The following is a 27999-nucleotide window of genomic DNA, read 5'->3' as shown; positions in this document are numbered from 1 at the left end:
AGGTAAATTCAAAAATCTGAGAAAGAAAAAGGAAGTAGGAATTAGAATAACTGATAGAGTGTACCTGCTAAATGGTTTGTGTGTTATAGTGTCTGTTACGTGTGGGCTGGATATGTCCTTGAGTATAGTCGGGAGCGTGTTGCACACTGTTGCGCGCACATCATGTGGCAGTCGTAGTGTTCATATTGAGAGGTGGTGGGGAGGTCAAGCAGCCTGTGGAGAGGGTGTGTCTTTTGGGTTGTGTGGGGGTTTGTGTCTGTTGATTTTTTTAAAATGTGTGTCTTTTAGAATAGGAATGGCTGTGTTGAAGAGAATGTTTGTTTTATCTGTGATTTCATTTAAGTTGAGGTTGGGATTAGCGTATTGGTCCATATTGATGTAAAGATTGATGTAGTGTTGTAAATGCGGAATTTAATTTCTTGTAAATATGTTAATATGTAAATAACGTAGGATAGAGTTCTAATAGATAAATTTGGACTTTTGACTTTGCATCAGTCATATTTCTTGTGTAGAATTAATTTAGATGGGGAAAGAAACTGTGGAGCATGATATTAATTTCAAGTATATTTAATTCCTATTGATAGTACTGCATGAGCATGGGTTAAAGATTAAGATAATCCTAAAGGTTGAGAGGGCTTTAGGTAATAAGAGTAAATTGTTATTTTGATTAGGACTTCAAACGGTTTATTTTTTCTCTATATTTGGGGCATTTATTTCATATCCTTAATGCATGATGATAGGGTTATCTATATGCCTTCGCTAAGTGTGAGTACATAGTCCAACAATTGAATATTTTTTTCATGAATGTTTTAATTCAGTTTCATTTTAAATTATTTAGTAACAACAACACAACACATCATTAAGATTATTTACGTGGCCATTATTATTAAAATTCTCAAATTGCAACTGAAAGAAACTCTAGGCATTAAATTTGAAATTCTCTTGACTGGAAATTCAAAAGTTGTACAAGAAATTTATCCCTCACTGATTCACATAACAGTACCTTGAACACTTTGAGTGTGTTATTACGACGTATTCCTTTGAGTTGGTATCAGCAGTAGGTATCTCAAACCTAATTTGGTGAAGTATCCTTTTATTTTCACAAATGAGATATAGCATGACTTGAAATTATATTCACACTTCACAATCAAATTTACAAGTAATTCACTGATAACTGTTAGTCTGCATTACGACGACTCAATATTCGGCTGTCACCGAACTAACACAAGAACTCGACCAAACAGATACATGAAACACACTCCGAACATATAATCCATTTGGTCACTGACGATTACGTATCCATATCACTGTTCACCATGCGTTTCCTTCCAATTGACTTCATGGCAAGTCTCTCCATTCAACTCCTTTCAACCAACTGAACCGAAGCTATACAATACAGCCCTTTAAATAGACATACGTTGTCACATACACGTCAGTTCTAGAAGAGTACATGATGTAACTCCTACCCAGCTCCAAAAATATTGCATATAGTGATAAAATAGCCTCAGACAAAGTAGGAAGTCCCAGAAATTATCTCATAGTCTAAATGCATACAATGACAGAGTGACGACTCGACAGTTACTGTAACAGTATTGCACCATGTGCTGCAATGTTTTAAAAGGTAGTATCACAAATAATATATCCACATCTGATATTAGGCAGTAAGTCTCACTCTACATAATTTTGATGCTACTACACACACACACACACACACACACACACACACACACACACACACACACATATACACACAATAAATTAACTACAATGAAGCAAGCAATAATGAATACATAGCAAAATCAGATTATAGAATTGAATCAATAATAATAATAATAATAATAATAATAATAATAATAATAATAATAATGAAGATGAATGCTTGTAATGGGATCTGAACCATTACAGTGTACAGGTTAGAAGAAAACTGTGTGTACCATATGGCTGATAAAGCAGGTACGAGGCAGTTTCTAAAAAGTAACTATGATCGGTGGAAAACAGACTCTGGGATGGATTTAAAGAAATTGTTGAGGAATGCGAAAACAGGTTTGTACCTTTAAGGGTGGTAAGGAATGGTAAAGACCCACCTTATTATAATAGAGAAATAAAGAGACTAAGAAGGAGGTGCAGACTGGAAAGAAATAGAGTTAGAAATGGCTGTGGAAGTAAGGAGAAATTGAAGGAACTTACTAGAAAATTGAATTTAGCAAAGAAGGCAGCTAAAGATAACATGATGGCAAGCATAATTGGCAGTCATACAAATTTTAGTGAAAAATGGAAGGGTATGTATAGGTATTTTAAGGCAGAAACAGGTTCCAAGGACATTCCAGGAATAATTAATGAACAAGGGGAGTGTGTATGTGAGGATCTTCAAAAGGCAGAAGTATTCAGTCAGCAGTATGTAAAGATTGTTGGTTACAAGGATAATGTCGAGATAGAGGAAGAGACTAAGGCCAAAGAAGTAATAAAAATTTACATATGATAACAATGACATTTACAATAAGATACAAAAGTTGAAAACTAGAAAAGCGGCTGGAATTGATCAGATTTCTGGGGATATACTAAAGACAATGGGTTGGGATATAGTACCATATCTGAAGTACTTATTTGATTATTGTTTCGCCGAAGGAGCTATACCAGATGAATGGAGAGTTGCTATAGTAGCCCCTGTGTATAAAGGAAAGGGTGATAGACATAAAGCTGAAAATTACAGGCCAGTAAGTTTGACATGCATTGTATGTAAGCTTTGGGAAGGCATTCTTTCTGATTATATTAGACATGTTTGTGAAATTAATAACTGGTTCGATAGAAGGCAATTCGGTTTTAGGAAAGGTTATTCCACTGAAGCTCAACTTGTAGGATTCCAGCAAGATATAGCAGATATCTTGGATTCTGGAGGTCAAATGGACTGTATCGTGATTGACATGTCTAAAGCATTTGATAGGGTGGATCATGGGAGACTACTGGCAAAAATGAGTGCAATTGGACTAGACAAAAGAGTGACTGAATGGGTTGCTATATTTCTAGAAAATAGATCTCAGAGAGTTAGAGTAGGTCAAGCTTTGTCTGACCCTGTAATAGTTGAGAGGGGAGTTCCTCAGGGCAGTGTTATCGGACCTTTATGTTTTCTTATATATATAAATGATATGAGTAAAGGAGTGGAATCGGAGGTAAGGCTTTTTGCGGATGATGTTATTCTCTATAGAGTGATAAATAAGTTACAAGATTGTGAGCAACTGCAACGTGACCTCGAAAATATTGTGAGATGGACAGCAGGCAATGGTATGTTGATAAACGGGGCTAAAAGTCAGGTTGTGAGTTTCACAAATAGGAAAAGTCCTCTCAGTTTTAATTACTGCGTTGATGGGGTGAAAGTTCCTTTTGGGGATCATTGTAAGTATCTAGGTGTTAATATAAGGAAAGATCTTCACTGGGGTAATCACATAAATGGGATTGTAAATAAAGGGTACCGATCTCTGCACATGGTTATGAGGGTGTTTAGGGGTTGTAGTAAGGATGTAAAGGAGAGTGCATATAAGTCTCTGGTAAGACCCCATCTAGAGTATGGTTCCAGTGTATGGGACCCTCACCAGGATTACCTGATTCAAGAACTGGAAAAAATCCAAAGAAAAGCAGCTCGATTTGTTCTGGGTGACTTCCGACAAAAGAGTAGCGTTACAAAAATGTTGCAATGTTTGGGTTGGGAAGAATTGAGAGAAAGAAGAAGAGCTGCTCGACTAAGTTGTATGTTCCGAGCTGTCAGCCGAGAGATGGCGTGGAATGACATTAGTAGACGAATTGGTTTGAATGGCGTCTATAAAAGTAGAAAAGATCACAATATGAAGATAAAGTTGGAATTCAAGAGGACAAACTGGGGTAAATATTCATTTATAGGAAGGGGAGTTAGGGATTGGAATAACTTACCAAGGGAGATGTTCAATAAATTTCCAATTTTTTTGAAATCATTTCGGAAAAGGCTAGGAAAGCAACAGATAGGGAATCTGCCACCTGGGCGACTGCCCTAAATGCAGATCAGTATTGATTGATTGATTTTCTGTGTGTTCGGTATGTTTTGAACTTGGGTGCTTCGTGATGAATTCTGTGGATTGTAAGGACAAATGAAGGTTCGACTTGATATAAGGTAAGCATAAGTGTAGTGTACGTAAGAATAATTGTAGTAATTGTGGTTGAAATGAGGATTACCACGATGTTTTAAGAGGCTTTTAGAATGCTGCAGTTTTAAAGAAGGGTACTTATTATTTTTTTTTTGCTAGGGGCTTTACGTTGCACCGACACAGATAGGTCTTATGGCGACGATGGGATAGGAAAGGCCTAGGAGTTGGAAGGAAGCGGTCGTGGCCTTAATTAAGGTACAGCCCCAGCATTTGCCTGGTGTGAAAATGGGAAACCACGGAAAACCATCTTCAGGGCTGCCGATAGTGGGATTCGAACCTACTATCTCCCGGATGCAAGCTCACAGCCGCGCGCCTCTATGCGCACGGCCAACTCGCCCGGTAAAGAAGGGTATGTATTAGTTAAAGAGATGGGTCGCTAGCCTTTCAAGATGGGCGGAGACCAGTAAATGCTGATTTATGCCAGAAGAAGGTAAACCTCTTTACCTGTGTCGTGTTAGGACAAGTCCTACAGAGAGGAATAAATATGTCAAACTTTACTATGGAAAGTAAAGATGCCCCTTATTAACAGAATAAATTTTGTAATTGTATTTTCCCAATTAGATTATGTTCGATTCGGTATGGGAATATGATTTTATTGAAATGCCAGATTAAAATATATTGTTTTTTCTTAGATAAGGATTTCAGTGACCCAAACCTGGTTACATGCGGAAGATCATCAGTTCGAGTCCCAAGGCAAAACCAGGATTTTTGTCACACACAGATTTCCCATCAAATACAGGCATTCACATCTTTTTTGTTACCTGAGGAGTTGTATATTGTGTATATATGTTTTACCGTACGTTGTTCTTTAAGAGTTATTTTATTTTGTGTGCGAGTGTGTTAAACTTTGAGAGCGGGTTCTGCCCCGTTGGTTTTGTTTTTTGTTCTGTGCGGTGTGGGTTCGAAGGCCGGACCCAACATTTGTTTATTTTGTGTTGTCTGTTGTGTGGTGTCTATATGTACTTGCATTATATGGTGTTATTTAGGATTTTTATCAGTTCGTTAGGCGACCACTCAAAGTTGGCTGAAGAATTCGGGAGTGTATTATTTTTTTCTTCAATGATGAAGAAACAGGTTAACGATAAATCATCGCATTTACAAAAAAATACATGTCTTAGGGTATATTTCAAATTAGTGTTCAAGAAATCGGTGTGCTTATCTTAGGGTCCAGAAATAAAAGAAAGGCCATTCATCGAACGTGGAATTAAAAATTGAGCGGATGCATATTTCTGACTTCGGTTAAATTTTGGCCCACATGTATAGTGTTTGTATTATTCAGGGTTATACTTTGTATGTGTGTTTTAACAAGAGTAAGTAAATATATTCAAAAAGATATTTATATTGCTATTCTCATCTGCTGCAGTGATGCATCCTTATTTTTCCTCAATTCTGTTATGGCTATAAGTTAGTATCGGTATTAGTATTTTATTTTTCTGCCGCGAATGCATCTTGGCTCTGGGAGGCCGGATGTTTTGTTACTACAGGAACGGAGGGATGTGCGGTCAAACCTTGCACGGTCTGAAGGGCATTTGTTCACTCATCAGTTTGGAATTTGTTTTCGGTTTTTCCAGATGATGTGGCATTTGACTCTTGAACAAACAGGTTCCATATGTTATAGCAATATGGCGTATGATCCAATAATCATTTATGCTTCATAGAAAACGGTACTTACTGTCCTTTTGACTATTGTAAGTTGAGAGAATTATTTGCTTCAGGTTGGTAGTATACTGTTGCCGCTGCCTTCTATGCGAGTTCCATTTGTTTACTCCTCCTCTTTCTTATAACAGAACTATTTAAACTTGTTCAACAATTGTCAGGAAAGTTCCCTCAAAAAGATGAAATTATTGTGATCTCACATTTAGTACTAATTACATAATTGTTGTTTAGAAAGGTAGCCTATAATTTAAATTTCTTTTCTTGATAATATCCTGGTTTTCTAAAATATCTAGAGCGCCAGAGTCTGTCTTTCAATGGTGCATGATATATCATACATTGGGCATTTGCGATATCATAACTTGCTGTTGCAGTATGTGAGCTTATCTAATTTGCCAACATGAATAAAAGCGAAAGTAGTCGACCACAAAATAAATGTAAAGTAAAGTGTAGGTATCGGCTTCACTTACTCAGTAGGCCTACCTGTCACCTCACAATACTCCCTGCTCTGGTAAGCATTTAATTTACACTACTTGCAAGAAAGCGAAGAGCATATGCATTGGTACAATCAGGGCAGATTGAATTAGAAAAGCACCACTACGCGATCTGAAGAATGCACCGACGAGGACTTGCTATACCTTTCAGGATGCGCAAATAATCTTTCTTTAGTAAGATGGAATGAAATGCTCATTATTATACGAACTAACATTTGGACACCTGAACTAGTTGGTCTGGGAACTTGCACACATTTCAGTGCAAACGAGCAGGAGAAATCAAGTTCACACTACCAATACTTGTGAATGTCATAACTTAGGTATAGAAGTTGTAGACCTAATGGACAAATTAAGAGGCCTGTTGGAATGAGGACATACTCCAAGCAGTGGTATTGGCTACTCTTCAGATTCTCAAATCACCTATTTCCAATTTACAAATGCTATTTAGACCATTCCATGATGATATTCCTCTGCTAAAATTCTCCCAGAGAATTGTTACTGCACTGCTTGTGGGGTCTGAAGATAGGCTGCATAAGCCTCTAACACCTAAAGGAAGAAAGGTTAGTTAGGAAGATATTATATTAGATATGATTCAACAGATCACTTGGTTGCTTGGCAGAGCACCGAATAGCACTGTGCATATTGTGAAGAGTGTGCTAAATTTCATTTTCAGTGCAATGTTAGCCTACAATCTGAAGTTTGTTGTGCTGCTTACTGTACTAATCAAATGTATCATAACCGAGGCTAAACATACATTAGTGGAGTAATTTTTAATAATTTACTGGTTTATTATTGTTAGATATTTTTTATATTGTTAATACCCACGGTATGATATATCATAGGGTCATTATTGTGGCATTACCAAATTAAAAACATTTTGCCCCTATTTCTGACAGCACAACTGACCTTTCAACTATTTACTCAAATTTCAAATAATTTTGACCAAAAAAATTTCTCTTGGCATTAATATGTTAATAGGGTACCTCTTTCAGTGCTAGTCAGTGATTTGCAAAGAAGAAGAATTAGCCGTGTGCATTTATCACAAGTAAAGATACCGTAGTGAATAGTATTCCTAATGGTTTACTTGGAATAAAATTCTGAATTGGAGTTTTTTGTGAAACTTTTTATTAGATCAATCATATCTGATATGTATATAGTATGCTAAACTTTGGTGCTAATTACTGGCTGGCCAGCCCAAAACACAGCCCAGGTTCTGCTCAAGCTTGATTTTGAGTGTAAATAACAGTGTATTGTTATTTGTGTATATCCCGGAGTTGATTCACAGTAAATTGGGAACTGATTAATTGTTTGTTGTTTGTAAAGCTGTGTATTTAAGAGTTATTATTCTTTGTGGTGGTGATTATTGTTTTAAGATAAAGTACAACTGGGCAACCATCCTCTATTAATACTAACCAGAGGAAAAATATGGAAAGGGTCCGACACTTCAAAAAATGAAGATATCGGCCAAAGAAAGACAAGGGCCACAAAGGACGTGAAAGTGAAAGAATCCCTATGCCTCCTCACATAATACTGTTAGGGTCAGAAAAAAACAAGAACGAGAGTAAGGTCGGATAGGATAGTTGAAAGTGAGGAGCCTGACACACGTAAGTGGAAGCAATGCTAGGATTCATGCATGTATTCTACCATCCCCACCCACAGGGGGATTATACTTTGTGGTGCTAGTTGCTTTTGGAGATAAATAAAATATCCTAACATACAAAATTATCATTTATATTTGGGTGTAAATAGAAGTAAATGGAATTCAGTTATGTCAAGTCGTTATGTAATTGTATACATTATGTTAGGTTAGTTTTGGTGTATTATTCTTTTGGATACAGAAAATGTTGTAATCTAAGAATTCCTACTTTTCGTTTCTTTTCAAAATTATAAAATCATAAATTGTTTCATCCCTTGAACCAGCCAAGCTCCTCTATTGGAGAAAAGATAGACTCTGATGGAGCGGTGGGTTGCTCCATTCCTTGCAGAATATTTTGTGTGATCCTCAACGAGAGGAGAACTTTTCTTGAAAAAGGAAGAATTTTTATTCATTTATCTCCTTTAGTAAGAGTCAGTTTACTGAACTCTGCAGTTGGGGGTAAATTTTTGTTCTACCTTTCAACGCTGCTATAATCTTCTCTAGGGGGCACTTATTTCCTAACCTTCTTGCACAGGCATTTTCAAGTCAAAGTGAATTTTTTTTTTCTTTGAAAATTTTTAGGGCCTCATAAAAGGACTGTATTTTTTTTTTTTTTTTTTTAGGAAAATTATGGTAATATATAGTATGCATGATAAAATATTAGTATTATTGGAAATAAATATTTTTACTATACAAAACCTTTATTTCAGTAACTTAGCATGTGTAACACATGTAGAACAACAACAACAATTCAAGAGACCACCTCAATGTTTCCTGCATCTATTGCTTGGATTTAGCTGGAATTAGTAATACACCTCACTTGACGTCTAAAGTGCAGTTTGGAATCAATTTTTTGCATGCATTCTTGAAAAGGCATGCCATAGGATGATTTGACTGAGACACATACCAGGGACCTCATACAAGGTTTGCACCCACAAGAGGGTTAATACCATTTTCAAATTCAAGATTATGTATAACTTCTTCAGTGTGCCATGCCTTGGAAGAATGTTGTTACTGCTGGTCTCATTGTGTTACAGCTTCAGACAGCAGCAACGAGCCAATTTATAGTTATAACAACCTTTACATACAAAATATGTTGCTCTTCTCATCTTCACAAATAAATGAAGACTACTGACTACAGCATGGGAAGTGAAGGACAGAAAGCAAGCAGGTCAGCCGTGGGCGTCGGGGAAGCCAACCAGCCAGCCAAGCTTGGCTCAGCCACACACAAATGGTCAGATTTCATATGGAAAACCCTGCAGCAGTGAAATCAAACAGGGTGAAAGATAAACTAAGAATAAATCTGGTAGTAAATTATAATGAGGTAATGGGTGATACCGACTCCCATGAACAACATCTGGTGTCCTAGACACCCATTGGGAAGTAACTCAAAATGTACAAGAAAATTTATTTACATGCTAGATATGACCAATAAATCCTTATCTGATTTGACAACTTCTCAGCCCACCAAAGAAAATATCCTTCACCTTGTTCTACATTAGTAAAAATGAAATGGCATATGGCTTTTAGTGCCGGGAGTGTCCGAGGACAAGTTCAGCTCGCCAGAAGCAGGTCTTTTGATTTGACTCCCGTAGGCGACCTGCACATCGTGACGAGGATGAAATGATGATGAAGACGACACATACACCCAGCCCCAGTGTCAGCGGAATTAACCAATTATGGTTAAAATTCCTGACCCTGCCAGGAATCAAACCCAGCCCCTGTGACCAAAGGCCATCATACTAACCATTTAGCCATGGAGCCGGACTCTACTTTATAGTGCCGAGCAATTATTGGAAAGTGCCCAGCTGCTTCAGTACCCTAGCAGAGGTTGCTGCCCTCACACTGGTAAAACTCCCTGGAGACTTCATGATCAAGGTACAGGACATTCATTCATTCATTCATTCATTCATTCATTCATTCACTCATCATTTTCCATCTCCAACTCCCGTTTCAAAGGTGTGGTGTGCAAATACTTGCTATCTCCTCCTGTCTTCATAGATCTTCTGTTCCAGGACATCTTCACATCTGAAACCTCTCTCCTACACATACAATTTCAATGTCCTAATCTAACATTTCCTTGGCATTCCCCTTGATCTTTTCCTTCGGACACTAAGGTCAAAATATTTTCTGGCAGGTCCTCCACTGTTCAATCTCATAATGCACCCATGTACACTTCTTTATTATACTGGTAATAGGCAACTCAATGAAAACTACCTTCCTATTTACTTCATTCCAGATTTTGTTCTTTCAAGTAGTTTGATTCATAGTTCTAATGAATCTTATCTATATTGCCCCTAAACCTTATGTGAGAACTGGTACAAAGCAGGAGCGCTACATGGTTTATTTTTACCTTTTGTGGTATTTTGCAGTCTCAGAGTAGGTTTCCGAGTTGATTGTAAAAGTGTGATGCTTTTTGGATCCTGCTGAGTATTTCCTGATCGACAATATTGTCTTTCCAGATTATGCTTTCAAGGTGCCAAAAATGAGAAACTGATTTAAAATTTAGTACCTTCCAAAATGAGGTTTGAGTTTGTTCCTTTCCTGTTGATGGTCATTTCAATAGTCTTTGGTTTACTCAACTTCAGCTCAAAGTTACGAACATATTGTTCCATTAAGTCAGTTTTTTTTTTTTCAACATCTGTTTCTCTCCATAACAGCACACCATCAGCAAATGTCCGGTTCATTGGCTGAATGGTTAGCATGCCAGCCTTTGGTCAGAGGGTTCCCGGGCTTGATTCCCGGCAGGGTTGGGAATTTTATCTATAATTGGTTAATTTTGTTGGCATGGGGGCTGGGTATGTGAGTCGTCTTAATTGTCATTTCATCCTCATCACGGCACGCAGGTCGCCTACGGGAGTCAAATCAAAAGACCTGCATCTGGCGAGCCGAACTTGTCCTCGGACGCTTCCAGCACTAAAAGCCATACGCCATTTCATTTCATCAACAAATACTAGATCATTCAGTTCATTGTCCATCTCCTCGTCAAACTTTATGATCTTGTTCATTACTTCATTACTAGACACCACTCTTTAATTCAAACCATTTTCATTGTCCACTACCAATAAAAAGTTGCTCCAACATAGAAGAAAACAGTGCCATTCAAGTGATGCAATGTGTGCAATACAGGGACTCTGCAACCAGTAGCGGCGATTGGGAATTAGAAGTGGAGGGGCAAAAAAATATACACATAACAGAAAGTAGCTGGGTAGAGGGATATAACGGGGGGGGTGTTATACACATTAAAACTGAACAAAAAAGCTACAAAATGGTAAGTTTTTGATGCTCTTTGAGTGAATTTGAATTTATACAGAGAGGCAAAGGTTGACAGTTTACTAACTTAAGTGCGGCAATAATAGCTTTTGAGATTTTGATTCTTTATTTTTTTTTTGCTATTAGCTTTACGTCGCACCGACACAGTAGGTCTTATGGCGACAATGGGACAGGAAAGGGCTAGGAGTGGGAAGGAAGCAGCCGTGGCCTTAATTAAGGTACAGCCCCAGCATTTGCCTGGTGTGAAAATGGGAAACCACGGAAAACCATCTTCAGGGCTGCCGACAGTTGGGTTCGAACCCACTATCTCCCGAATACTGGATAATGGCCGCACTTAAGCGACTGCAGCTATCGAGCTCGGTAGATTTTGATTCAATCAGTACTGTACAATAAAACTTTCACCAAAGAAACAATATCACACAAGTATTACAATTAAACAGAAGTAGTACGGCGTGATTATGAAATTAAAAAATAATTTAGTATTTGACTACACTCTAAGAAACTAGCAGACACTAAAGAAACTGCCAGACTGACAAACGCACGCAGCAAGCAGGTGAATCATACCTCAGTGTCCACGACCTTGGCAAAAAAATCTACCCCCGTTACCCTTCCTCATAGCATTTGCGAAGTCTCCACTATTTGCTGTGGTGCTATACAAATCGGTTAGCTGCGACAAATGACATTTTGTGCGTACTGTTTTGTTAATAATTCCTATAATTCCTAGTTTTAGCTGGCTATAATGGGATAAAAATATAATGTTATCTCTACAAATTGGGGGGGGCAACTGATCCCCCCCTCCGGCCCCCCTTAGTCGCCGCTACTGTCTGCAACGACATCTCATTAGAGTGCCTCATGTGCAAGATTCTTCTACATGTGGATACCCGTTTACTAGTGTACCATACAGAAGACGACTTCATGAAACCACAAATGTATGGCACAACTGACAAAAAGTTGTTAATGTGTATGTAACACCGCTGTGTATAATTTTATATTTCCATAAGAAATTAGTAAAAAATAAGTAATAGATAAGGACACTTTGTTTTCTTCCAGTAACTAATGATAGGCAAAAGGCTTAATATCAAGTTTTGTCGGAAGGGAAAATGAACTTAACTTTACCATTCCAATTCAAAAAGCTAAGACTTTGAACATGCCAAAGAAGAATATGTATTGCCCCTAAATGGAGAAGGAATGCAGCTATAATTTGCTGTCGGCGGCGGTGGCTGAAACTCGTATTGGAGTAAACATATTCTTCAGCATTTACATTTTCACACTCACTATGCTTTGTGAATACAGTATGTTTCATATGACTTAGTAGCCCAATATTGGCATGAAACATAAGATTAAGTAGCCCATACATACATACATACATACATCCACATAGATCACATGGAATGGCTGGGGGAGAGCGGGGCTAACCTCGATGGAGCTTACGTGCTTGTCATTTATCCTCTTCACATTGTCATCTCTCCGCCTAAGCAAGCACACAGATACAACATACGCAACAATGGGGATACGTTTAACAGACCCCCTCAAACGGCTAATGTCTCCAGTCAATCCAACATAAGAGACTTCAGTTCACGCAATTTGCATCTTATTCTGTTTTGGTCTTGAACTCCCAGTAAAAATGAAGACACCTGTTATTCGGCTTTAACCATTGTTTCGGATGAAGTGGATATTGGCCTCTACCTTATATGCGGTAAAGAAACAATATCACACAAGTATTACAATTAAATAGAAGTAGTACAGCGTGATTATGAACCTTAATGTTAATGTTAACCATTCTTTTTGAAGTGTTACTACTCCATGTCTGCTACAATATGTGATTTCTCTTGCCCGACTCACGTATCCATTCAAGACTGGGATTTAATTATTTCTTCATTCAAAAGAATATAATCATCACTTTTTGTTATGTATGGACATTCTTATTAACTGACTGGTAGCAATGAGTTTGATTATTACACTGCCAGCTCTGTGTTGTACCTTATGTTTTTAACCTCTGGCAACACGATTACGTGTTTTTTTCACTTAGACATGATGAACACTCTTATAAATTTTTCACTTTTTATGTTTGAACATTCTGATTGACTGACTGGTAGCAATGATACCCTAACGATTTTAATTATTTCATTACCAGCCCTGTATTGCACTTTCTGTTTTTAACCCCTGTTTCAACATGATTGTGTTGTTTTTTCTCTTAGCCATGTTGTCATATTCTATGTTTTTTTTCACACTAGTTTTAAGCCTATATGATTTTCTAAATGTAAATGTTGATTCTTAGGGTGCCATATGTTTTAAGGACACTAGATTCGGGGCCCTGACTTAGGCTAAGATTTATTTCGGCTGATGATGCTTACAACAGTTAAGCGAAACATGTCCCATCTTACAACGCCTGTTGTAATGTTTATATCCTAAATATAAGGAAAGATAAGTATTGGAAAGAAGGTGTTCGCTACTCTTTTGTCGGAAATCACCCAAAACAAATCAAGCTGCTTTTCTTTGGATTTTTTCCATTACTTGAATCAAGTAATCCTGGTGAGGGTCCCATACACTGGAACCATACTCTAGTTGGGGTCTTACCAGAGACTTATAAGCCCTCTCCTTTACATCCTTGCTACAACCCCTAAACACCCTCATAACCATGTGCAGAGATCTGTACCCTTTATTTACAATCCCATTTATGTGATTACCCCAATGAAGATATTTCCTTATAACAACACCCAGATACTTACAATGATCCCCAAAAGGAACTTTCACCCCATCAACGCAGTAATTAAAACTCAGAGGACTTTACCTATTTGTGAAACTCACAACCTGACTTTTAACCCCGTTTATCATCATACCATTGCCTACTGTCCATCTCACAACATTATCAAGGTCATTTTGCAGTTGCTCACAATCTTGTAACTTATTTATTACTCTATAGAGAATAACATCATCCACAAAAAGCCTTACCTCCGATTCCACTCCTTTACTCAAATCATTTATATATGTATAAGAAAACATAAAGGTCCGATAACACTGCCCTGAGGAACTCCCCTCTCAACTATTACAGGGTCAGACAAAGCTTGACCTACTCTAACTCTCTGAGATCTATTTTCTAGAAATATAGCAACCCATTCAGTCACTCTTTTGTCTAGTCCAATTGCACTCATTTTTGCTACCCTATAAAATGCTTTAGACAGGCCAATCGCGATACAGTCCATTTGACCTCCAGAATCCAGAATATCTCCTATTTCTTGCTGGAATCCTACAAGTTGAGCTTCAGTGGAATAACCTTTCCAAAAACTGAATTGCCTTCTATCAAACCAGTTATTAATTTTGTAAACATGTCTAAATTAATCAGAACGAACACCTTCCCAAAGCATACATGCAACACATGTCAAACTTACTGGCCTGTAATTTTCAGCTTTATGTCTATCACCCCTTCCTTTATACACAGGGGCAACTATAGCAACTCTGCATTCATTTGGTATAGCTCCTTCAACCAAACAATAATCAAATAAGTACTTCACATATGGTACTATATCCCAACCCATTGCCTTTAGTATATCCCCAGAAATCTTATAATTTCCAGCCGCTTTTCAAGTTTTCAATTTTTGTAAATATCACTGTTATCATATGTAAATTTTAATACTTCCTTAGCATTAGTCACCTCCTCTACCTGGACATTTTCCTTGTAATCAACAATCTTTACATAATGCTGACTGAATACTTCTGCCTTTTGAAGATGCTCACATACAAACGCTCCTTGTTCATTAATTATTCCTGGAATATCCTTCTTGGAACCTGTTTCTGCCTTAAAGTACTGAGACATGTGTACAATATCTTGGAGGTGGAAAGTGTTTGTAAAAGATTTTATTTGTAAATCTTTTTAAGTAATGCTTTCTGTATGATCTGGAGTGTTGTGCTAGAATATTTTATTCATATTCCATTTAGCTACCTAATCTGTACAGTGTAAAATATTTTTGTAACATATTTTATTTGTAACTACTAGATTAGTGTACTATATTTACCGGAACAGTCCAGAAAGGTTGTACATGGGTGTGTCAGCCTTTGTTAGTTATGGTAGTTATGGTTTTAGAAATATGTCCTTTCTATTCTGGGAAACCGAAGGTTCGCGATTGGTGTCTGTATATGTGTTTGAGAATGTTGGTTAAAGATCGCGAACAGAGGAGTTGTGATTGGTGAATTTGAGCAAGCTCCAGCGTTTTGATTGGCTACTCCAAGGCCAGACTTTCCTTTTAACGTGAGCGAGGCTGCATTTCGTGATCGGTCTGTCTTAAGTCTGGCTGTCCTTCATCTGTCGATTGTTCTCTCGTCTGCCAAAGTTTAGACATCGTCGATGCCTCCTCACTGCCAGGATGGGCGGCCTTAGGGTAAGCACGTTTGTTTTCAGTCCCGTTTTAATTTGCATTTTTTTTCATTGGTGTATCACACAGGAGATTGCCCTAGTTGCCACTCTGTTGATCACATGTTTTGAAAAGTATGTTTAAATTCATTCTATATTGTAATAACATGTTATGTTTCCGCTTACCTTCTAGATTGTATCGTAGAACTCGATTTGTGCTGAGATGTATTTGCTTAACATGTTCGCGGCCAATGACGACACATGTTCATCACATTCCACGGCAAATATTAAAGCTCGTATTTCCGCTGATGTGTATATAAACAAACAGACCTTTTATCTGTGCATTGTTAAGGTGTTATTAAACATATGCGCCATCCGGGCATCGGATCAATTGTTAGTTACAACCTCTGCAGCCATTACAAGTCGGCATATATTTCCGTGATGTCAAGAGGGAACAGTGAAGTTTCAGAACCTTCTCACCGGAAGAAACCCCGTCTTAGCGGGATAAACAGGCAATTTGCAATTAATGATAGTCTGGAAGCTCTCCTGAAGGCTAGTGACAGTGACAGCAATGATAGTGACAACAGTGATGACAGTGTGAAAAGTGACTGTAGCCACCTGAGTGAGAATTTTAATCACGGATATGTGTGTCGAGCGTCTACTCCCAATTCCCACATTACAGAAGATGAGGAAGATGTAAGTAATATCCCATCTCCAAATCTCCCGCCAAATAACATGGGCAATATTTCAGAGGTCATTTCTTCAAGTTCAGATTCGTTCTTAATGAAACAAATAAACTTTATTGGTCTTCCGGGAATGAAGGTTCCACTGCCAAGTGACGTGAAACCTATTGATTATTTTCGCTTGCATGCAGATGACAACTTGCTGAATAACATTGTCACTGAATGTAACACATTTGCAGAAGAGTTATTTTTGCGAGGAAATGTCATTGAAAAGTAGCACACTGTATTTACTAGTAACATTATACAGCTTATGAAGTAATGTAAGTGTACAGTGACTTAGCAAACGTCATGGAATAGTCACCTAATAGCGTGTGGGGCCTTCTCTGGCCCTGCGAACTGCAATGAGACGCCGTGGAAGTGAGTCGACAAGTCCCTGGTAGTCCTCTGGACGCAGCTGATACCAAATCGTTTGCAGAGCGGCCGCCAATGCTGGTCTGTTCGTGGGTACAGGATCCATGGCACGGAGCCTGCGTTCCAGGATATCCCAGATATGCTCGATAGAGTTCATATTGGGGCTCCTGGGTGGCCATGGCAGTCGTTGGACCTCCGCTGCATGTTCCTGGAACCATTCCCGGGTGACATGGGAGCGACGTGGAAGCGATTTGGCGGCGTGTTATCATCTTGAAACACCGAAGAACCATCTGGGCGCTGAAAGGACAAAAATGGGTGGAGATGGTCTCCGAGCAGCTCAACATACCGCATACCATTCAAAGTCTCTTCCAGAACAACTAGGGGGCCCATTCCATACCAAGAAAATGCACCCCAGACCATAACAGAGACACCAGCGCGCTGGACCACACCTTCGAGGCAGGCGGGATCCATCACTTCATTTGGTCTGCACCATACACGGTGCCTCCCATCGGCATGGTGCAGTTGAAATCATGATTCTTCCGACCATATCACGTTACGCCATTTTTCCAGTGTCCATCCCTGGTGACTGGCGACAAATGTGCGTCGTAGTGCCCAATGATGTTGGGTTAACAGTGGTACCCGTGTGTAGCGTCGGCTCCCATACCGCATAGAACCCATGTTCCTACGGATTGTCCATTGGGAGACGTGTCTAGCACGGCCTGCGTTGTATTAAGCCATGATTTGTTGCACGGTTGCCCATCTGTCACTATTGACAATCTGTCTCAGATGTCGCCGGTCACGGTCATCGAGGGTAGCTGGACGGCCGGTCGTTCGTCTGTTATGGACGGTGACTCCTGCATCCAACTATTCACGATACACCCTGGAAACGGTTGATTGTGTGAAGCCGAATTCCCGCACCACTTCCGAAATCGCACTTTCCATACGTCGGGCACCGACCACCATACCCCGTTCGAACGGTGTCAGCTCACGACGACGTTCCATGTTACACCTGTCACATGCACAGCCACTGCTCACAAAGTCTCCTATACAACTGCCGCTGGCACAGGAGGCGTGTGGTGCACAGACAACACACCTGCGCACCAGTGCTCTGCTATCCCATGACATTTGCTCAGTCAGTGTACATTGTTCACACAGCAATAATAAATTCTGCTGCACAGTATTTTTGTGTGAAATGTTCAGACACCTTTTTTTTTCTGTTCTAAAGAAGTTCTACAATCGAACAAAACATTTTCCTCATTCCACTTCATTACCAGTCATGATGCACATGCTGCGTCAAACGGCACCAAAGGCGAAAAGCTCATTGGTAGTGCCGCTGACGCAGCGTGTGCGTCATGGCTCGTATGCATATAAATAACATTGAAATAATTAAAATAATAATCTAAAATGCATAAGGTTACAGAAATGAACTCCTTTAAATAAAAAAGTATTACGGTACCACGGTAATGGTTGCCGATAACCGAGCGGCCGCGAACGTGTTAACTCTTTAGACATAAGGCAAAGCTCTTGTCAAGGAACATTTAATTTGTATTTGTCAAAGAATGTCTAATTGAGTGTTGTGTGTATCTAGATTTTGTGTACAGCTGAATTTGTTCAGTAGTTAATATGTATTGTCGAATTTTGAAAATAATACTTTAAAAACAGGAGATCACTGTTGTCTTTTCGGAAAACCACAACCTTCGCATCCATATGGCCTTTGGTTGGTTCCCAGTCCCGTTCCATGTCCCTTGTTTTATTACCGTCAAGTTGCCCTCCCTGATATTTACTTGTGTTGTTTTCGGTGCAGGTCTGCGCAATTCATCCGATGTTTATAGTATTTGAAGTGTTTGCGGTACCGTGTAATTGCTTTTATTTTCCTCCCTTTTAACTGTGTGTTGTGTAGCTGCTCTAGTAACGGTTACAAGTATCTACACATACCCTTCCATTTTTCACTAAAATTTGTATTTGTATGACTGCCAATTATGCTTGCCATCATGTTATCCTTAGCTGCCTTCTTTGCTATATTCAATTTCCTAGTAAGTTCCTTCAATTTCTCCTTACTTCCACAGCCATTTCTATTTCTTTCCAATCTGCACCTCCTTCTTAGTCTCTTTATTTCTCTATTATAATAAGGTGGGTCTTTATCATTCCTTACCAACTTTAAAGGTACAAATCTGTTTTCACATTCCTCAACAATTTCTTTAAACCCATCCCAGGGTCTGTTTACATTCTTATTTATCGTTTTCCATCGATTATAATTACTTTTTAAAAACTGCCTCAAGCCTGCTTTATCAGCCATATGGTACTGCCTAATAGTCCTACTTTTAAAATCTTCCTTTCTATTGCATTTATTTTTAACTACGACAAAAGAAACTTTGTGATCACTAATACCATCTATTACTTTGGTTTCTCTATAGAGCTCATCTGGTTTTATCAGCACCACGTCCAGCATATTTTTCCCTCTAGTTGGTTCCGTCACTTTCTGAATCAGCTGTCCTTCCCATATTAGCTTATTTGCCATTTGTTGGTCATGCTTTCTGTCGTTTGCATTTCCTTTCCAATTGATATTTGGTAAATTAAGATCTCCTGGTACAATCACATTCCTTTCCATGTCGTTTCCCACATAGATGTTTCTTTTATCAAATAATTCTGAATCCGTGTCAGCACTACCGTTTCCCGGTCTGTACACTCCAAAGATATCAAGTTGTCTATTCTCTTTAGAAATGAGCCTTACACTTAGAATTTTTGTTTCTCATCTTTAACTTATTCATAGCTTACAAATTCTTCTTTCACCAGAATGAATACTCCCCCTCCCTCCATTCATATCCTATCTCTACACTCAGCCAACTACACTCAACTCCTATTACAATATCTGGTAATTATATATTTATTAAATTATTTAATTCTATCCCTTTCTTTACAATTATTATGATAGGCCCTATAGGAATTTTTTATTAACTTTTAATCGATGTACGAACGAAGGTATAAAGTATAGTGAAAAATATGCTGGGACCTTAGGCTACAAATTATTGGAATAAGGTAATCAGCTGATTTTGTATTTGTTTACACAACTACCATGTGCATGTAGCCCATACTCTTTGATCTCGTCAGAATGTATGATAGAGAAGAGGAAAAGAATGTTGTTTTTATGTCCCGCTAACTACTTTTATAGTTTTTGGAGATGCCGAGGTGCCAGAAGTTTGTCCCCCAGGAGTTCCTTTACATGCTGGTAAATCTACCATGAAGAGGCTAACATATTTGAGCACACCTTCAAAGAGAGATCGGGCCAGCTAGGAAGACAGCCAATGAGGGGAAGTGTGCGAGTGAGAAAGCAGAGCCGTGGGAGGGAGAACGCCGACTTCCCCTTCTCGCTCGGTGTTGTGGCGATGTACAGTTGACCCGAAATATTTGTTATAACAGACATGTAACACTCCTCAGATTTTCACTTAGTGGACTTCCCTTCCAGCTGTAAACTACAGACATACCTAGCCAAAATGAATTTATTTAGAAGTGTTATGGAAGATAGACAGATTAGAACATCATTTAACCTCTTATTATAGTAGGTGTCAAAATGTTTTTCGTGTATCAATTTGTGTAGGCTTTCTTTTACATTATAATTAGATGTAGAATTAACTTAACGATGCTGTAAATGTACACTGTAGAATAAGGTTTGGTATAACAGCAGCCACGTCATGTAAAATAAGTCGATAATAATAATAATAATAATAATAATAATAATAATAATAATAATAATAATAATAATAATAATAATAATAATAATAATAATATCAAGAATGAAACACACTACAAGAAAGTTGAACACTCTCAGATAGGCCTACTATGCGAAAAACGGGGATATTTCTTACGGCCATCTTCTCCTCAGAATAAACTGTAATAAATTAACCAAAAAATCTTTGACTTCTTCTGTAACCACAAAACAAAAGCGAACTGGTTTAAAGATAGGTACTGAAAAAGACCTAGTAGAATTAAAAACTACAGAAAATCCACTATTCGGTCGAACAGCTAAAGTGATAACTACCGAGCTCGATAGCTGCAGTCGCTTAAGTGCGGCCAGTATCCAGCAGCCCTGAAGATGGTTTTCCGTGGTTTCCCATTTTCACACCAAGCAAATGCTGGGGATGTAACTTAATTAAGGCCACGGTCGCTTCCTTTCCACTCCTATCCCTTTCCTGTACTATCGTCGCCTTAAACCTATCTGTATCGGTGCGATGTAAAACAACTTGTAAAAAAAATTATAACTAAAGAAGAAAATATAAGGTTCCAAGACAAATTTACATTAAAAACCAAAGTTATTACCTTGGAAAAGAGAGGAAACGAGGATCAGAAAGAATGAAGAAATACTAGGCACGAATAAAATAATAACACACAGAGAAATGATTTTCAGCGTAACCCAAAGAGGGTGAAACGAAATAATGATGATGATGATGATGATGATGATGATGATGATAATAATAATAACCTTTGCTAAAAGGCGAGAAAGCAGGGTTAGACTATATGATCGTATGCCCTTAGCTCCTAAATGCCAAGGTTTTATTGCTCTCTTGTAAAATAAGAAATGAGATTTAACGATATGATATATATTTAAATCAAAGAATTTCATTTTTGTCCGTATTGAACTGAGAACGTAAGATAGGTAACTTAAAGGATCCACCTTTTCAATACAAATAAATGTTATAATGTTTATTAACAACATATATTTTTACTTGGACCTAGTTTCAACGCTATTTAGTGTCATCTTCAGCCAAAATGTAAGATATAGGCATAGGCGTATACATGCAGACATGTACATTACACAAAATGTTACATCATTATGAATAAATAAGAGTAAAAGAGACATAAAATAGTGAATTACAAGGTCAGAAATTGTCAGTCATCAAAATGGGCTATGAAGGGTGAATCAAAACTGTACAAACATGAGTTAGGACTCAAAAACACAATCCCCCAAAAAACATACAACACAACAAAACCACGCGGAAGTTTGAGATGAACTTGGCATTGAAGATTCAAATTTTTCAGACACTCTTCCATTGAATTCACCTGCCATGACTGTAGTATAAACATCAGTTAGGATTCAATAAATACAATCGTCTCAAAAATGCACATAACATTTTAAAAAATTTAGAATTGAGATGAACTTGGCAGTTAAGGATTCGAATTTGTAGTCACTTTTTCACTAAATGTCAATTCAAAACTGGCTGCGAAGGGTGAAATAAAATTGTACAAGCACAAGTTAGGACTCGATAAATGCAATCTTTTGAAATACATGTAACACATTTGAACTTTGTGTAGCTCGAGATGAACTTGGCACTTAAAGATTTGTGTTCACTTATTCATTGAATGTCACTGGTGCAAGTGTAGTTTAAACATGAGTTAGGTCTCAACAGAATCAATCTTCATCTCGAATCAAAGGTTTAAAATGTCATGTGCAATTTTGAGAATAATGACAATAATGGTCTGATTGATATAGAACTAGTCCACAATAAGGTACAAGACCTTGACACGATTAGACTCGGTATATGGTTGAATTATATAACAATGCAATTATTTTCAACCTCTATAATTCTTGACTGTAATGACTGCCACATAATGAACAGAGGATAACAAAATAACCTCACAAAGAATAGTTTATGAAACCTTTCATTAAAAGTTACTCACACTTGTTTCATTCGAACATCTATCCTCCAAGGAATACCAGTCGTCTTCTTCTTGGGAAAATTTTGGTTGCTTACAACAGAAACACTTGGACACCTAAACAAACAGAAAAGGCTGAATATTAAAACTTTTTTAAATCCTAAGAGCACCTGACCCAGTTTATGAACAAATATCAAACTGGACCATAAAATCTATGTAGTAGGCCTACCAAATGCTCAGCAATTAAAGGTAACTATGAGCAGAATTATGTCAAAAAGCAGATGGAGACTAACAAAATGGCGAACAAGAACAAAAGTAAATTACAAACACATGATAATGTATGATAACGACCCAGACTTTTTTTTTTTTCTATGGGCTTTACGTCGCACCGACACAGATAGGTCTTATGGCGACGATGGGATAGGAAAGACCTAGGAGTTGGAAGGAAGCGGCCGTGGCCTTAATTAAGGTACAGCCCCATCATTTGCCTGGTATGAAAATGGGAAACCACGGAAAACCATCTTCAGGGCTGCCGATAGTGGGATTCGAACCTACTATCTCCCGGATGCAAGCTCACAGCCGCGCACCTCTACGCGCACGGCCAACTCGCCCGGGCCAGACTTTATTGTGAAACCTCCAACAGTAAAGGAAAAGAGGACTAGCTTTTCAAACTGTTCTGTACCTGGAACAGGAAAAAAAAAATATGGGTAGATATCTGATGTTAAGCCTTCTCTGCACCAGAGCACTTACCAGCATCCAATGCCGAAGTCTGTGGGGTCAAGAAGGAGAGAGGATAGGGAAAACATATTCAGGATTTCAATAACGAAACAATTAATCATTACACATTTCACAGTGATCCGTATTGACATGTATCAGTTACAAAATACTTTGTTATTTAAGGTCAACCTCATCAATATCTGTTTTACTCATGATGAGTTAAAATTGCCCAGTACATATTTTGGATTGCTTCAAGCCATCATCAGCTGACAAATAATTAATGGCAAAGAATAATCAATATCTTAGAAACAGTGACGGCTCGTGCTGAATAATGTTGGTGATTCTGCTCTGTGACGCAGAGTCCATTGCAGTAAGTGTAATAGACAAATCTAAATTCGTATTGTATACAGGAAGTGTCAGCTGAGCTCGTGTGAATACATCCCCCAATCCCGCGGAAACGCTTTTCTCCATGTCCTATCAGTGTGAAGTTCTCGAAAACGTACCGAATATAAATATAAATAACTGACTTGTACAAAAAACAACAATTAAAATTTACAAAAAATTAAACCCCCCCTTCTGCTTATCGGAAAAAAAAAAAAGTTGACTTATCGACACATTCATATTTACAAAGGTTCAGAGACCTGCATATATCTTTGGCAGCCGGCTTTCTTAATAGATGGGGAACATCATCTGATGGTACTAGCGTTTCTGTTTTCATTTTCATGACTACCTAACTCGGAAGAATTCACTACGGAGAGAGACAGTCATGATTACCTGAAACCTAAGAACTCGCTCATTCGCTTCGTAAGAGAGAGAATTTTTTCGGTCGATGGATAGAATTTTGCTGAAGTCCTGGTCATTTACACAAAAGATAGAAAAATATGCATACCCCAATCATAAGGTACGTTTTGTTTGAAGACTTAACATGGACAGTAAATTGATTTTGTGTTACTTAATCACAACCATCCTCTTTTATCATGCATTTGGGCTTTCTTTCTACAGAACAAAAGCATCAACTCTACTGTAGTATGTGAGAATGTTGACATGTAAGAATTTTAAACCATATCAATATCCACACAGTTTTAAAAGTTCAAAAGTTCTCTATTTACACTGGTGAGTACAATGGAGGGAGCTTTTCCCAAACAGCTGAGATTTCAACAGGCTCACTCGCTGCAGCGATTCTCTTACGGATGGTGGCACTGTCAAGTGTATTATTTACTAACTCTATGGTCACGGGAATAGGCCAGACGTACTGCAAGGCGTGCAGTTCATACAGAACCTTATGGGCGACTCTTAGCCACCTACTGATGAGACAAAGTCTCTTAGTGCATTGGCACTGCCGGTGGCTCCAGCTAGCCTACGCAGTGGCCTCCACGGTATGCACTAGCCAGCGTATTGGTAGGTGTGCTAGGTACCAACTGATGAGCCCACCCTAGCACACGAGGGCGAAACGCTGGCAACCAGGAATGAGCTAGCTGGAAAATGTATAATGTCCAATAATGGACCATTTATATTGGTATTATAAATTTGCTCATTCAGGACAAATATTTCAGATTCCCTATGGGAATCAACATCTATATCATCTTAGCCACCTACCGAAAGAAAGCTGTAGTTAAGTGTGCTCTCCTAATATTCTCTCGTTCACAGATCTAAACAGGGTTGCCAGATCACCAGCAGCAATGTGGGTATCGATCTTTGGCTTGATACACACACTCAATATGAAGGATGGGATTGCTAATCGCTATATATTACATTAGGTACTGTATATCTTTCATTGTGGTAGTTCTGCAGCTCTGCAGATCGTATTATGGAGCTGCGCCTGCTTAGAAACCAAAGGATATACATTAAAACAGTGAACCTTAATGATGATCCTTAAAATTAATCCCTCTTGAAAAAAGGGTAATCCTTTTAAGACCAATGCACATTAAAATGTTTGTCCCTTCTTAAGACTTCTTAAAATTTACGCCATTTAAAAAAAGAGTCACGTTAAATACAATGCACATAAATTTGGTGATGAGTATGTGAATCTTCTATTAAAAATAGCATGTGGCCTCCGAAGAGGCCTGGTGCTGGTCTTTCAATTTGACGCCGTTCAGGCGACCTGCACGTCTATGAGGATGGGGCCCTACCTATGATGAATTCTAATGCTGAAGACGGTACACACACCCAGCCCCTGAGCCATTGGAATTAACCAATTAAGGTTAAAATCCCCAACCCGGCCAAGAATCGAACCCGGGGCCCTCTGGACCAAAGGCTAACCATTTAGCCATGGAGCCGAACAATCCTCTATTGCATCATAAGTACTTGTTTGATTAATTATCCCAAAGGGAGGTGTGCATTTTCATGTGGTATGATGTTAAAGAATGTGAGTTGTTAAATAGAACGGGGCTGAAACATATTAAAACCAATGCACATCTTAGGAAATCCTTAAAATTAGTGCTCTTGATGAAGAGAACGGTCCAGTTTGAAAACACTCTGCTTTGTTGAATGTGAAGGGCATATTAACTTTTAAAATAACATAGGCCTTAGCTTGATTAAATCTTTCAAATAGAAGTGAAAATCTCAAAGTTGAGATGTTGATGTAGATATTGCTGACTTGACAAAATAAAGTCTTGACTTGAATGTCAGATGTTCTAGGAAAACAAACTGGATGGATACTTTCCTATTTTCTGATGTTCAGTCAATACAGCCCAGATGAGTTTTGAAAGCTGATAAACATCTGAAAGATGTGAAAGATCTGAGAGTGAGAATAAAAACACATGCTAGAGAACTTCAATTTAAAATGTACAATGGAAACTGACTCAGAAGTTGGCCCCGCTGGATTAGATTTCATCCACAGCTTCTGAATAAGTGAAAGTTTGAATGTTATTGATGGCAAGTTTTGAATTACCCTTATTGGAACAGGATGGGGTAGGAGTTGTCGAGCGGGTTGTATCATGAATAGGGCTGGCTTGTGAAGTATCGATCCTACTCTTTTTTACATAATTATCAGAAATTAACAGGATGGTATGGTTTAGTATGTTATTAGTAGTGTCACTGATTTCATTCAAATTGTGAGAGGGTTGTGAATGTTATCTAACATGCTACGGAAGGTGCCCTTTTGTGAAACATGTAAAACTTCCGGGTGCCATTCTATTGTTGTGAATTCATGATTAAAACCTATCATTTATTGGTCCATTGCAGAAAATTAGTTGTGTCTAATTATCTTTGAATAGTCAACATAACATGCATTAATATTTCTCCCTGTTTGTCCCACATAACTTGCAGGACATTTTTAGCAATTTACCCCACAGACCCCCAAATTTAATTATTTGTTTGTACTACTGATTTTGTGAGTAGTGAGAGTTGTGGAACCAACTGGTGTTGTTATTGATAGTTCTGTAAGCAAAATTTGTATGATGATGCTTGTTGTTTAAAGGGGCCTAACATCTAGGTCATCGGCCTCTAATGATACGAAATGAGACAAAATGGAATGACAAATTAAAAGTCCAAAATCCTCTACTGATCAGAATTCGAAACGTGAGGATGAAGAATGAATGGATGGATATGAATTTAAAACAATCAGTGGATCCGACTCGCAATGTCTCGCATTCAACAGAAATTGACTGACTGACCTAGGGACTGCGTCTATAGCATAATACTGAATCAATGCTGCTTTTAGTCTAAAGGGGTCCAAAATCCAAGTCATCGGCCCCTCATAATGGTACTTATCGCAAGAAAAGTAGAACCATGGTATTTGTGATGTTGCGGTACTAATCAAAGGTAGCGTAGACTCGTGGCATTCCACACAGTATGGTACTAGTCACAGGTAATGAAATTCACACATGGAATACAGACCTATGGTGTTTCGCATATTGCAGCACCATTTACAGGCAACGCAAACCTATGGTGTTCATCACATATGCGCACTAACCACAGGGACCCGCACTATCCCGTGGTGTTCCTCATATAGTGGGTACTAATTATAGGCAAGCCAGAACCATGGTGTTGCTCACCCATGATGTCACTCCTAAAGTGGTACTAAGCACAGGTACTGCCATTTGCTTTACGTCGCACCGACAGATCTGTCATACGGCGACGATGGGATGGGAAAGGCGTAGGAATTGGAAGGAAGCGGCCGTGGCCTTAATTAAGGTACAGCCCCAACATTTGCCTGGTATGAAAATGGGAAACCACGGAAAACCATCTTCAGGGCTGCCGACAGTGGGGCTCGAACCCACTATCTCCCGATTACTGGACACTGGCCGCAATTAAGCGACTGCAGCTATCGAGCTCAGTCACCGGTACTGTAGAAGCCAGCAACACACTCTATTGCTACTAATTACAAACTTATTTGGTACCTAACATAGTGGTACTACGCTCAAGTAAAAGCGACCCATGGTGTTCCCCGCGTGGTGGTACTAATCACAAGTAGTTTCGTGGTTCTAATACAATCATGAATTGGTCACCCCCTTTAGTCACCTCTTACGATAGGCAGGGGGATACCGTGGGTGTATTCTTCGTGTGCATCCCCCACCCACAGGGGGTTAAGCAAAATTCATTAGCTGGTAAACATTTATTAGTAAAGGAGGAGGATTTGGTATCCCTTACTAGAGTGGAGTTTGGTTTAGATTTGATTTAATTGATTATTTTGCTGATGAAAGATCTTGGGTAACCATTCTTGTTAGCTATGAAGTGAATCGTTTCAACTTCTCTGTTGAAATTTTATTTGATAACGGTAAGTTAAATGCTCTGTGAGTCATGCTAAAGAAGGCTGCTACTATGTATGAGCCTGGATGTATGGAATCTTCTCTGATGGTGTTGATTGTTAGTGTAGATTTTCTGTAAATGTTGAAAGCAAGATTGTTACCTTTCCTATGCACTGTGGCACCCAAGGAATTTATTGATTTTTGGTCTTCTGATATGACTGTGAACTTTACGTATAGATCTAAGCTGAGTAGTTCTAAAATTGTGTTCACATTAA

General features: G+C 38.5%; 1 protein-coding gene across 2 annotated transcripts in view; it reads right to left on the bottom strand.

Annotated features, from left to right (window-relative positions):
* LOC136878996 (centrosomal protein of 78 kDa) overlaps nucleotides 1-27999 on the bottom strand; it is a 411354-nt gene that overhangs the window by 97696 nt on the left and 285659 nt on the right. For both annotated transcript variants that reach the window (XM_067152670.2, XM_067152679.2), the window contains exon 8: nucleotides 22344-22436. In XM_067152670.2, the coding sequence (XP_067008771.1) occupies nucleotides 22344-22436 (93 nt within the window). The remainder of the gene's footprint in view (nucleotides 1-22343; nucleotides 22437-27999) is intronic.

The sequence above is a fragment of the Anabrus simplex genome, chromosome 1 (assembly GCF_040414725.1).
Source record: "Anabrus simplex isolate iqAnaSimp1 chromosome 1, ASM4041472v1, whole genome shotgun sequence".
NCBI lineage: Eukaryota > Metazoa > Arthropoda > Insecta > Orthoptera > Tettigoniidae > Anabrus > Anabrus simplex.
This window is presented reverse-complemented; position numbering and strand designations above follow the sequence as displayed.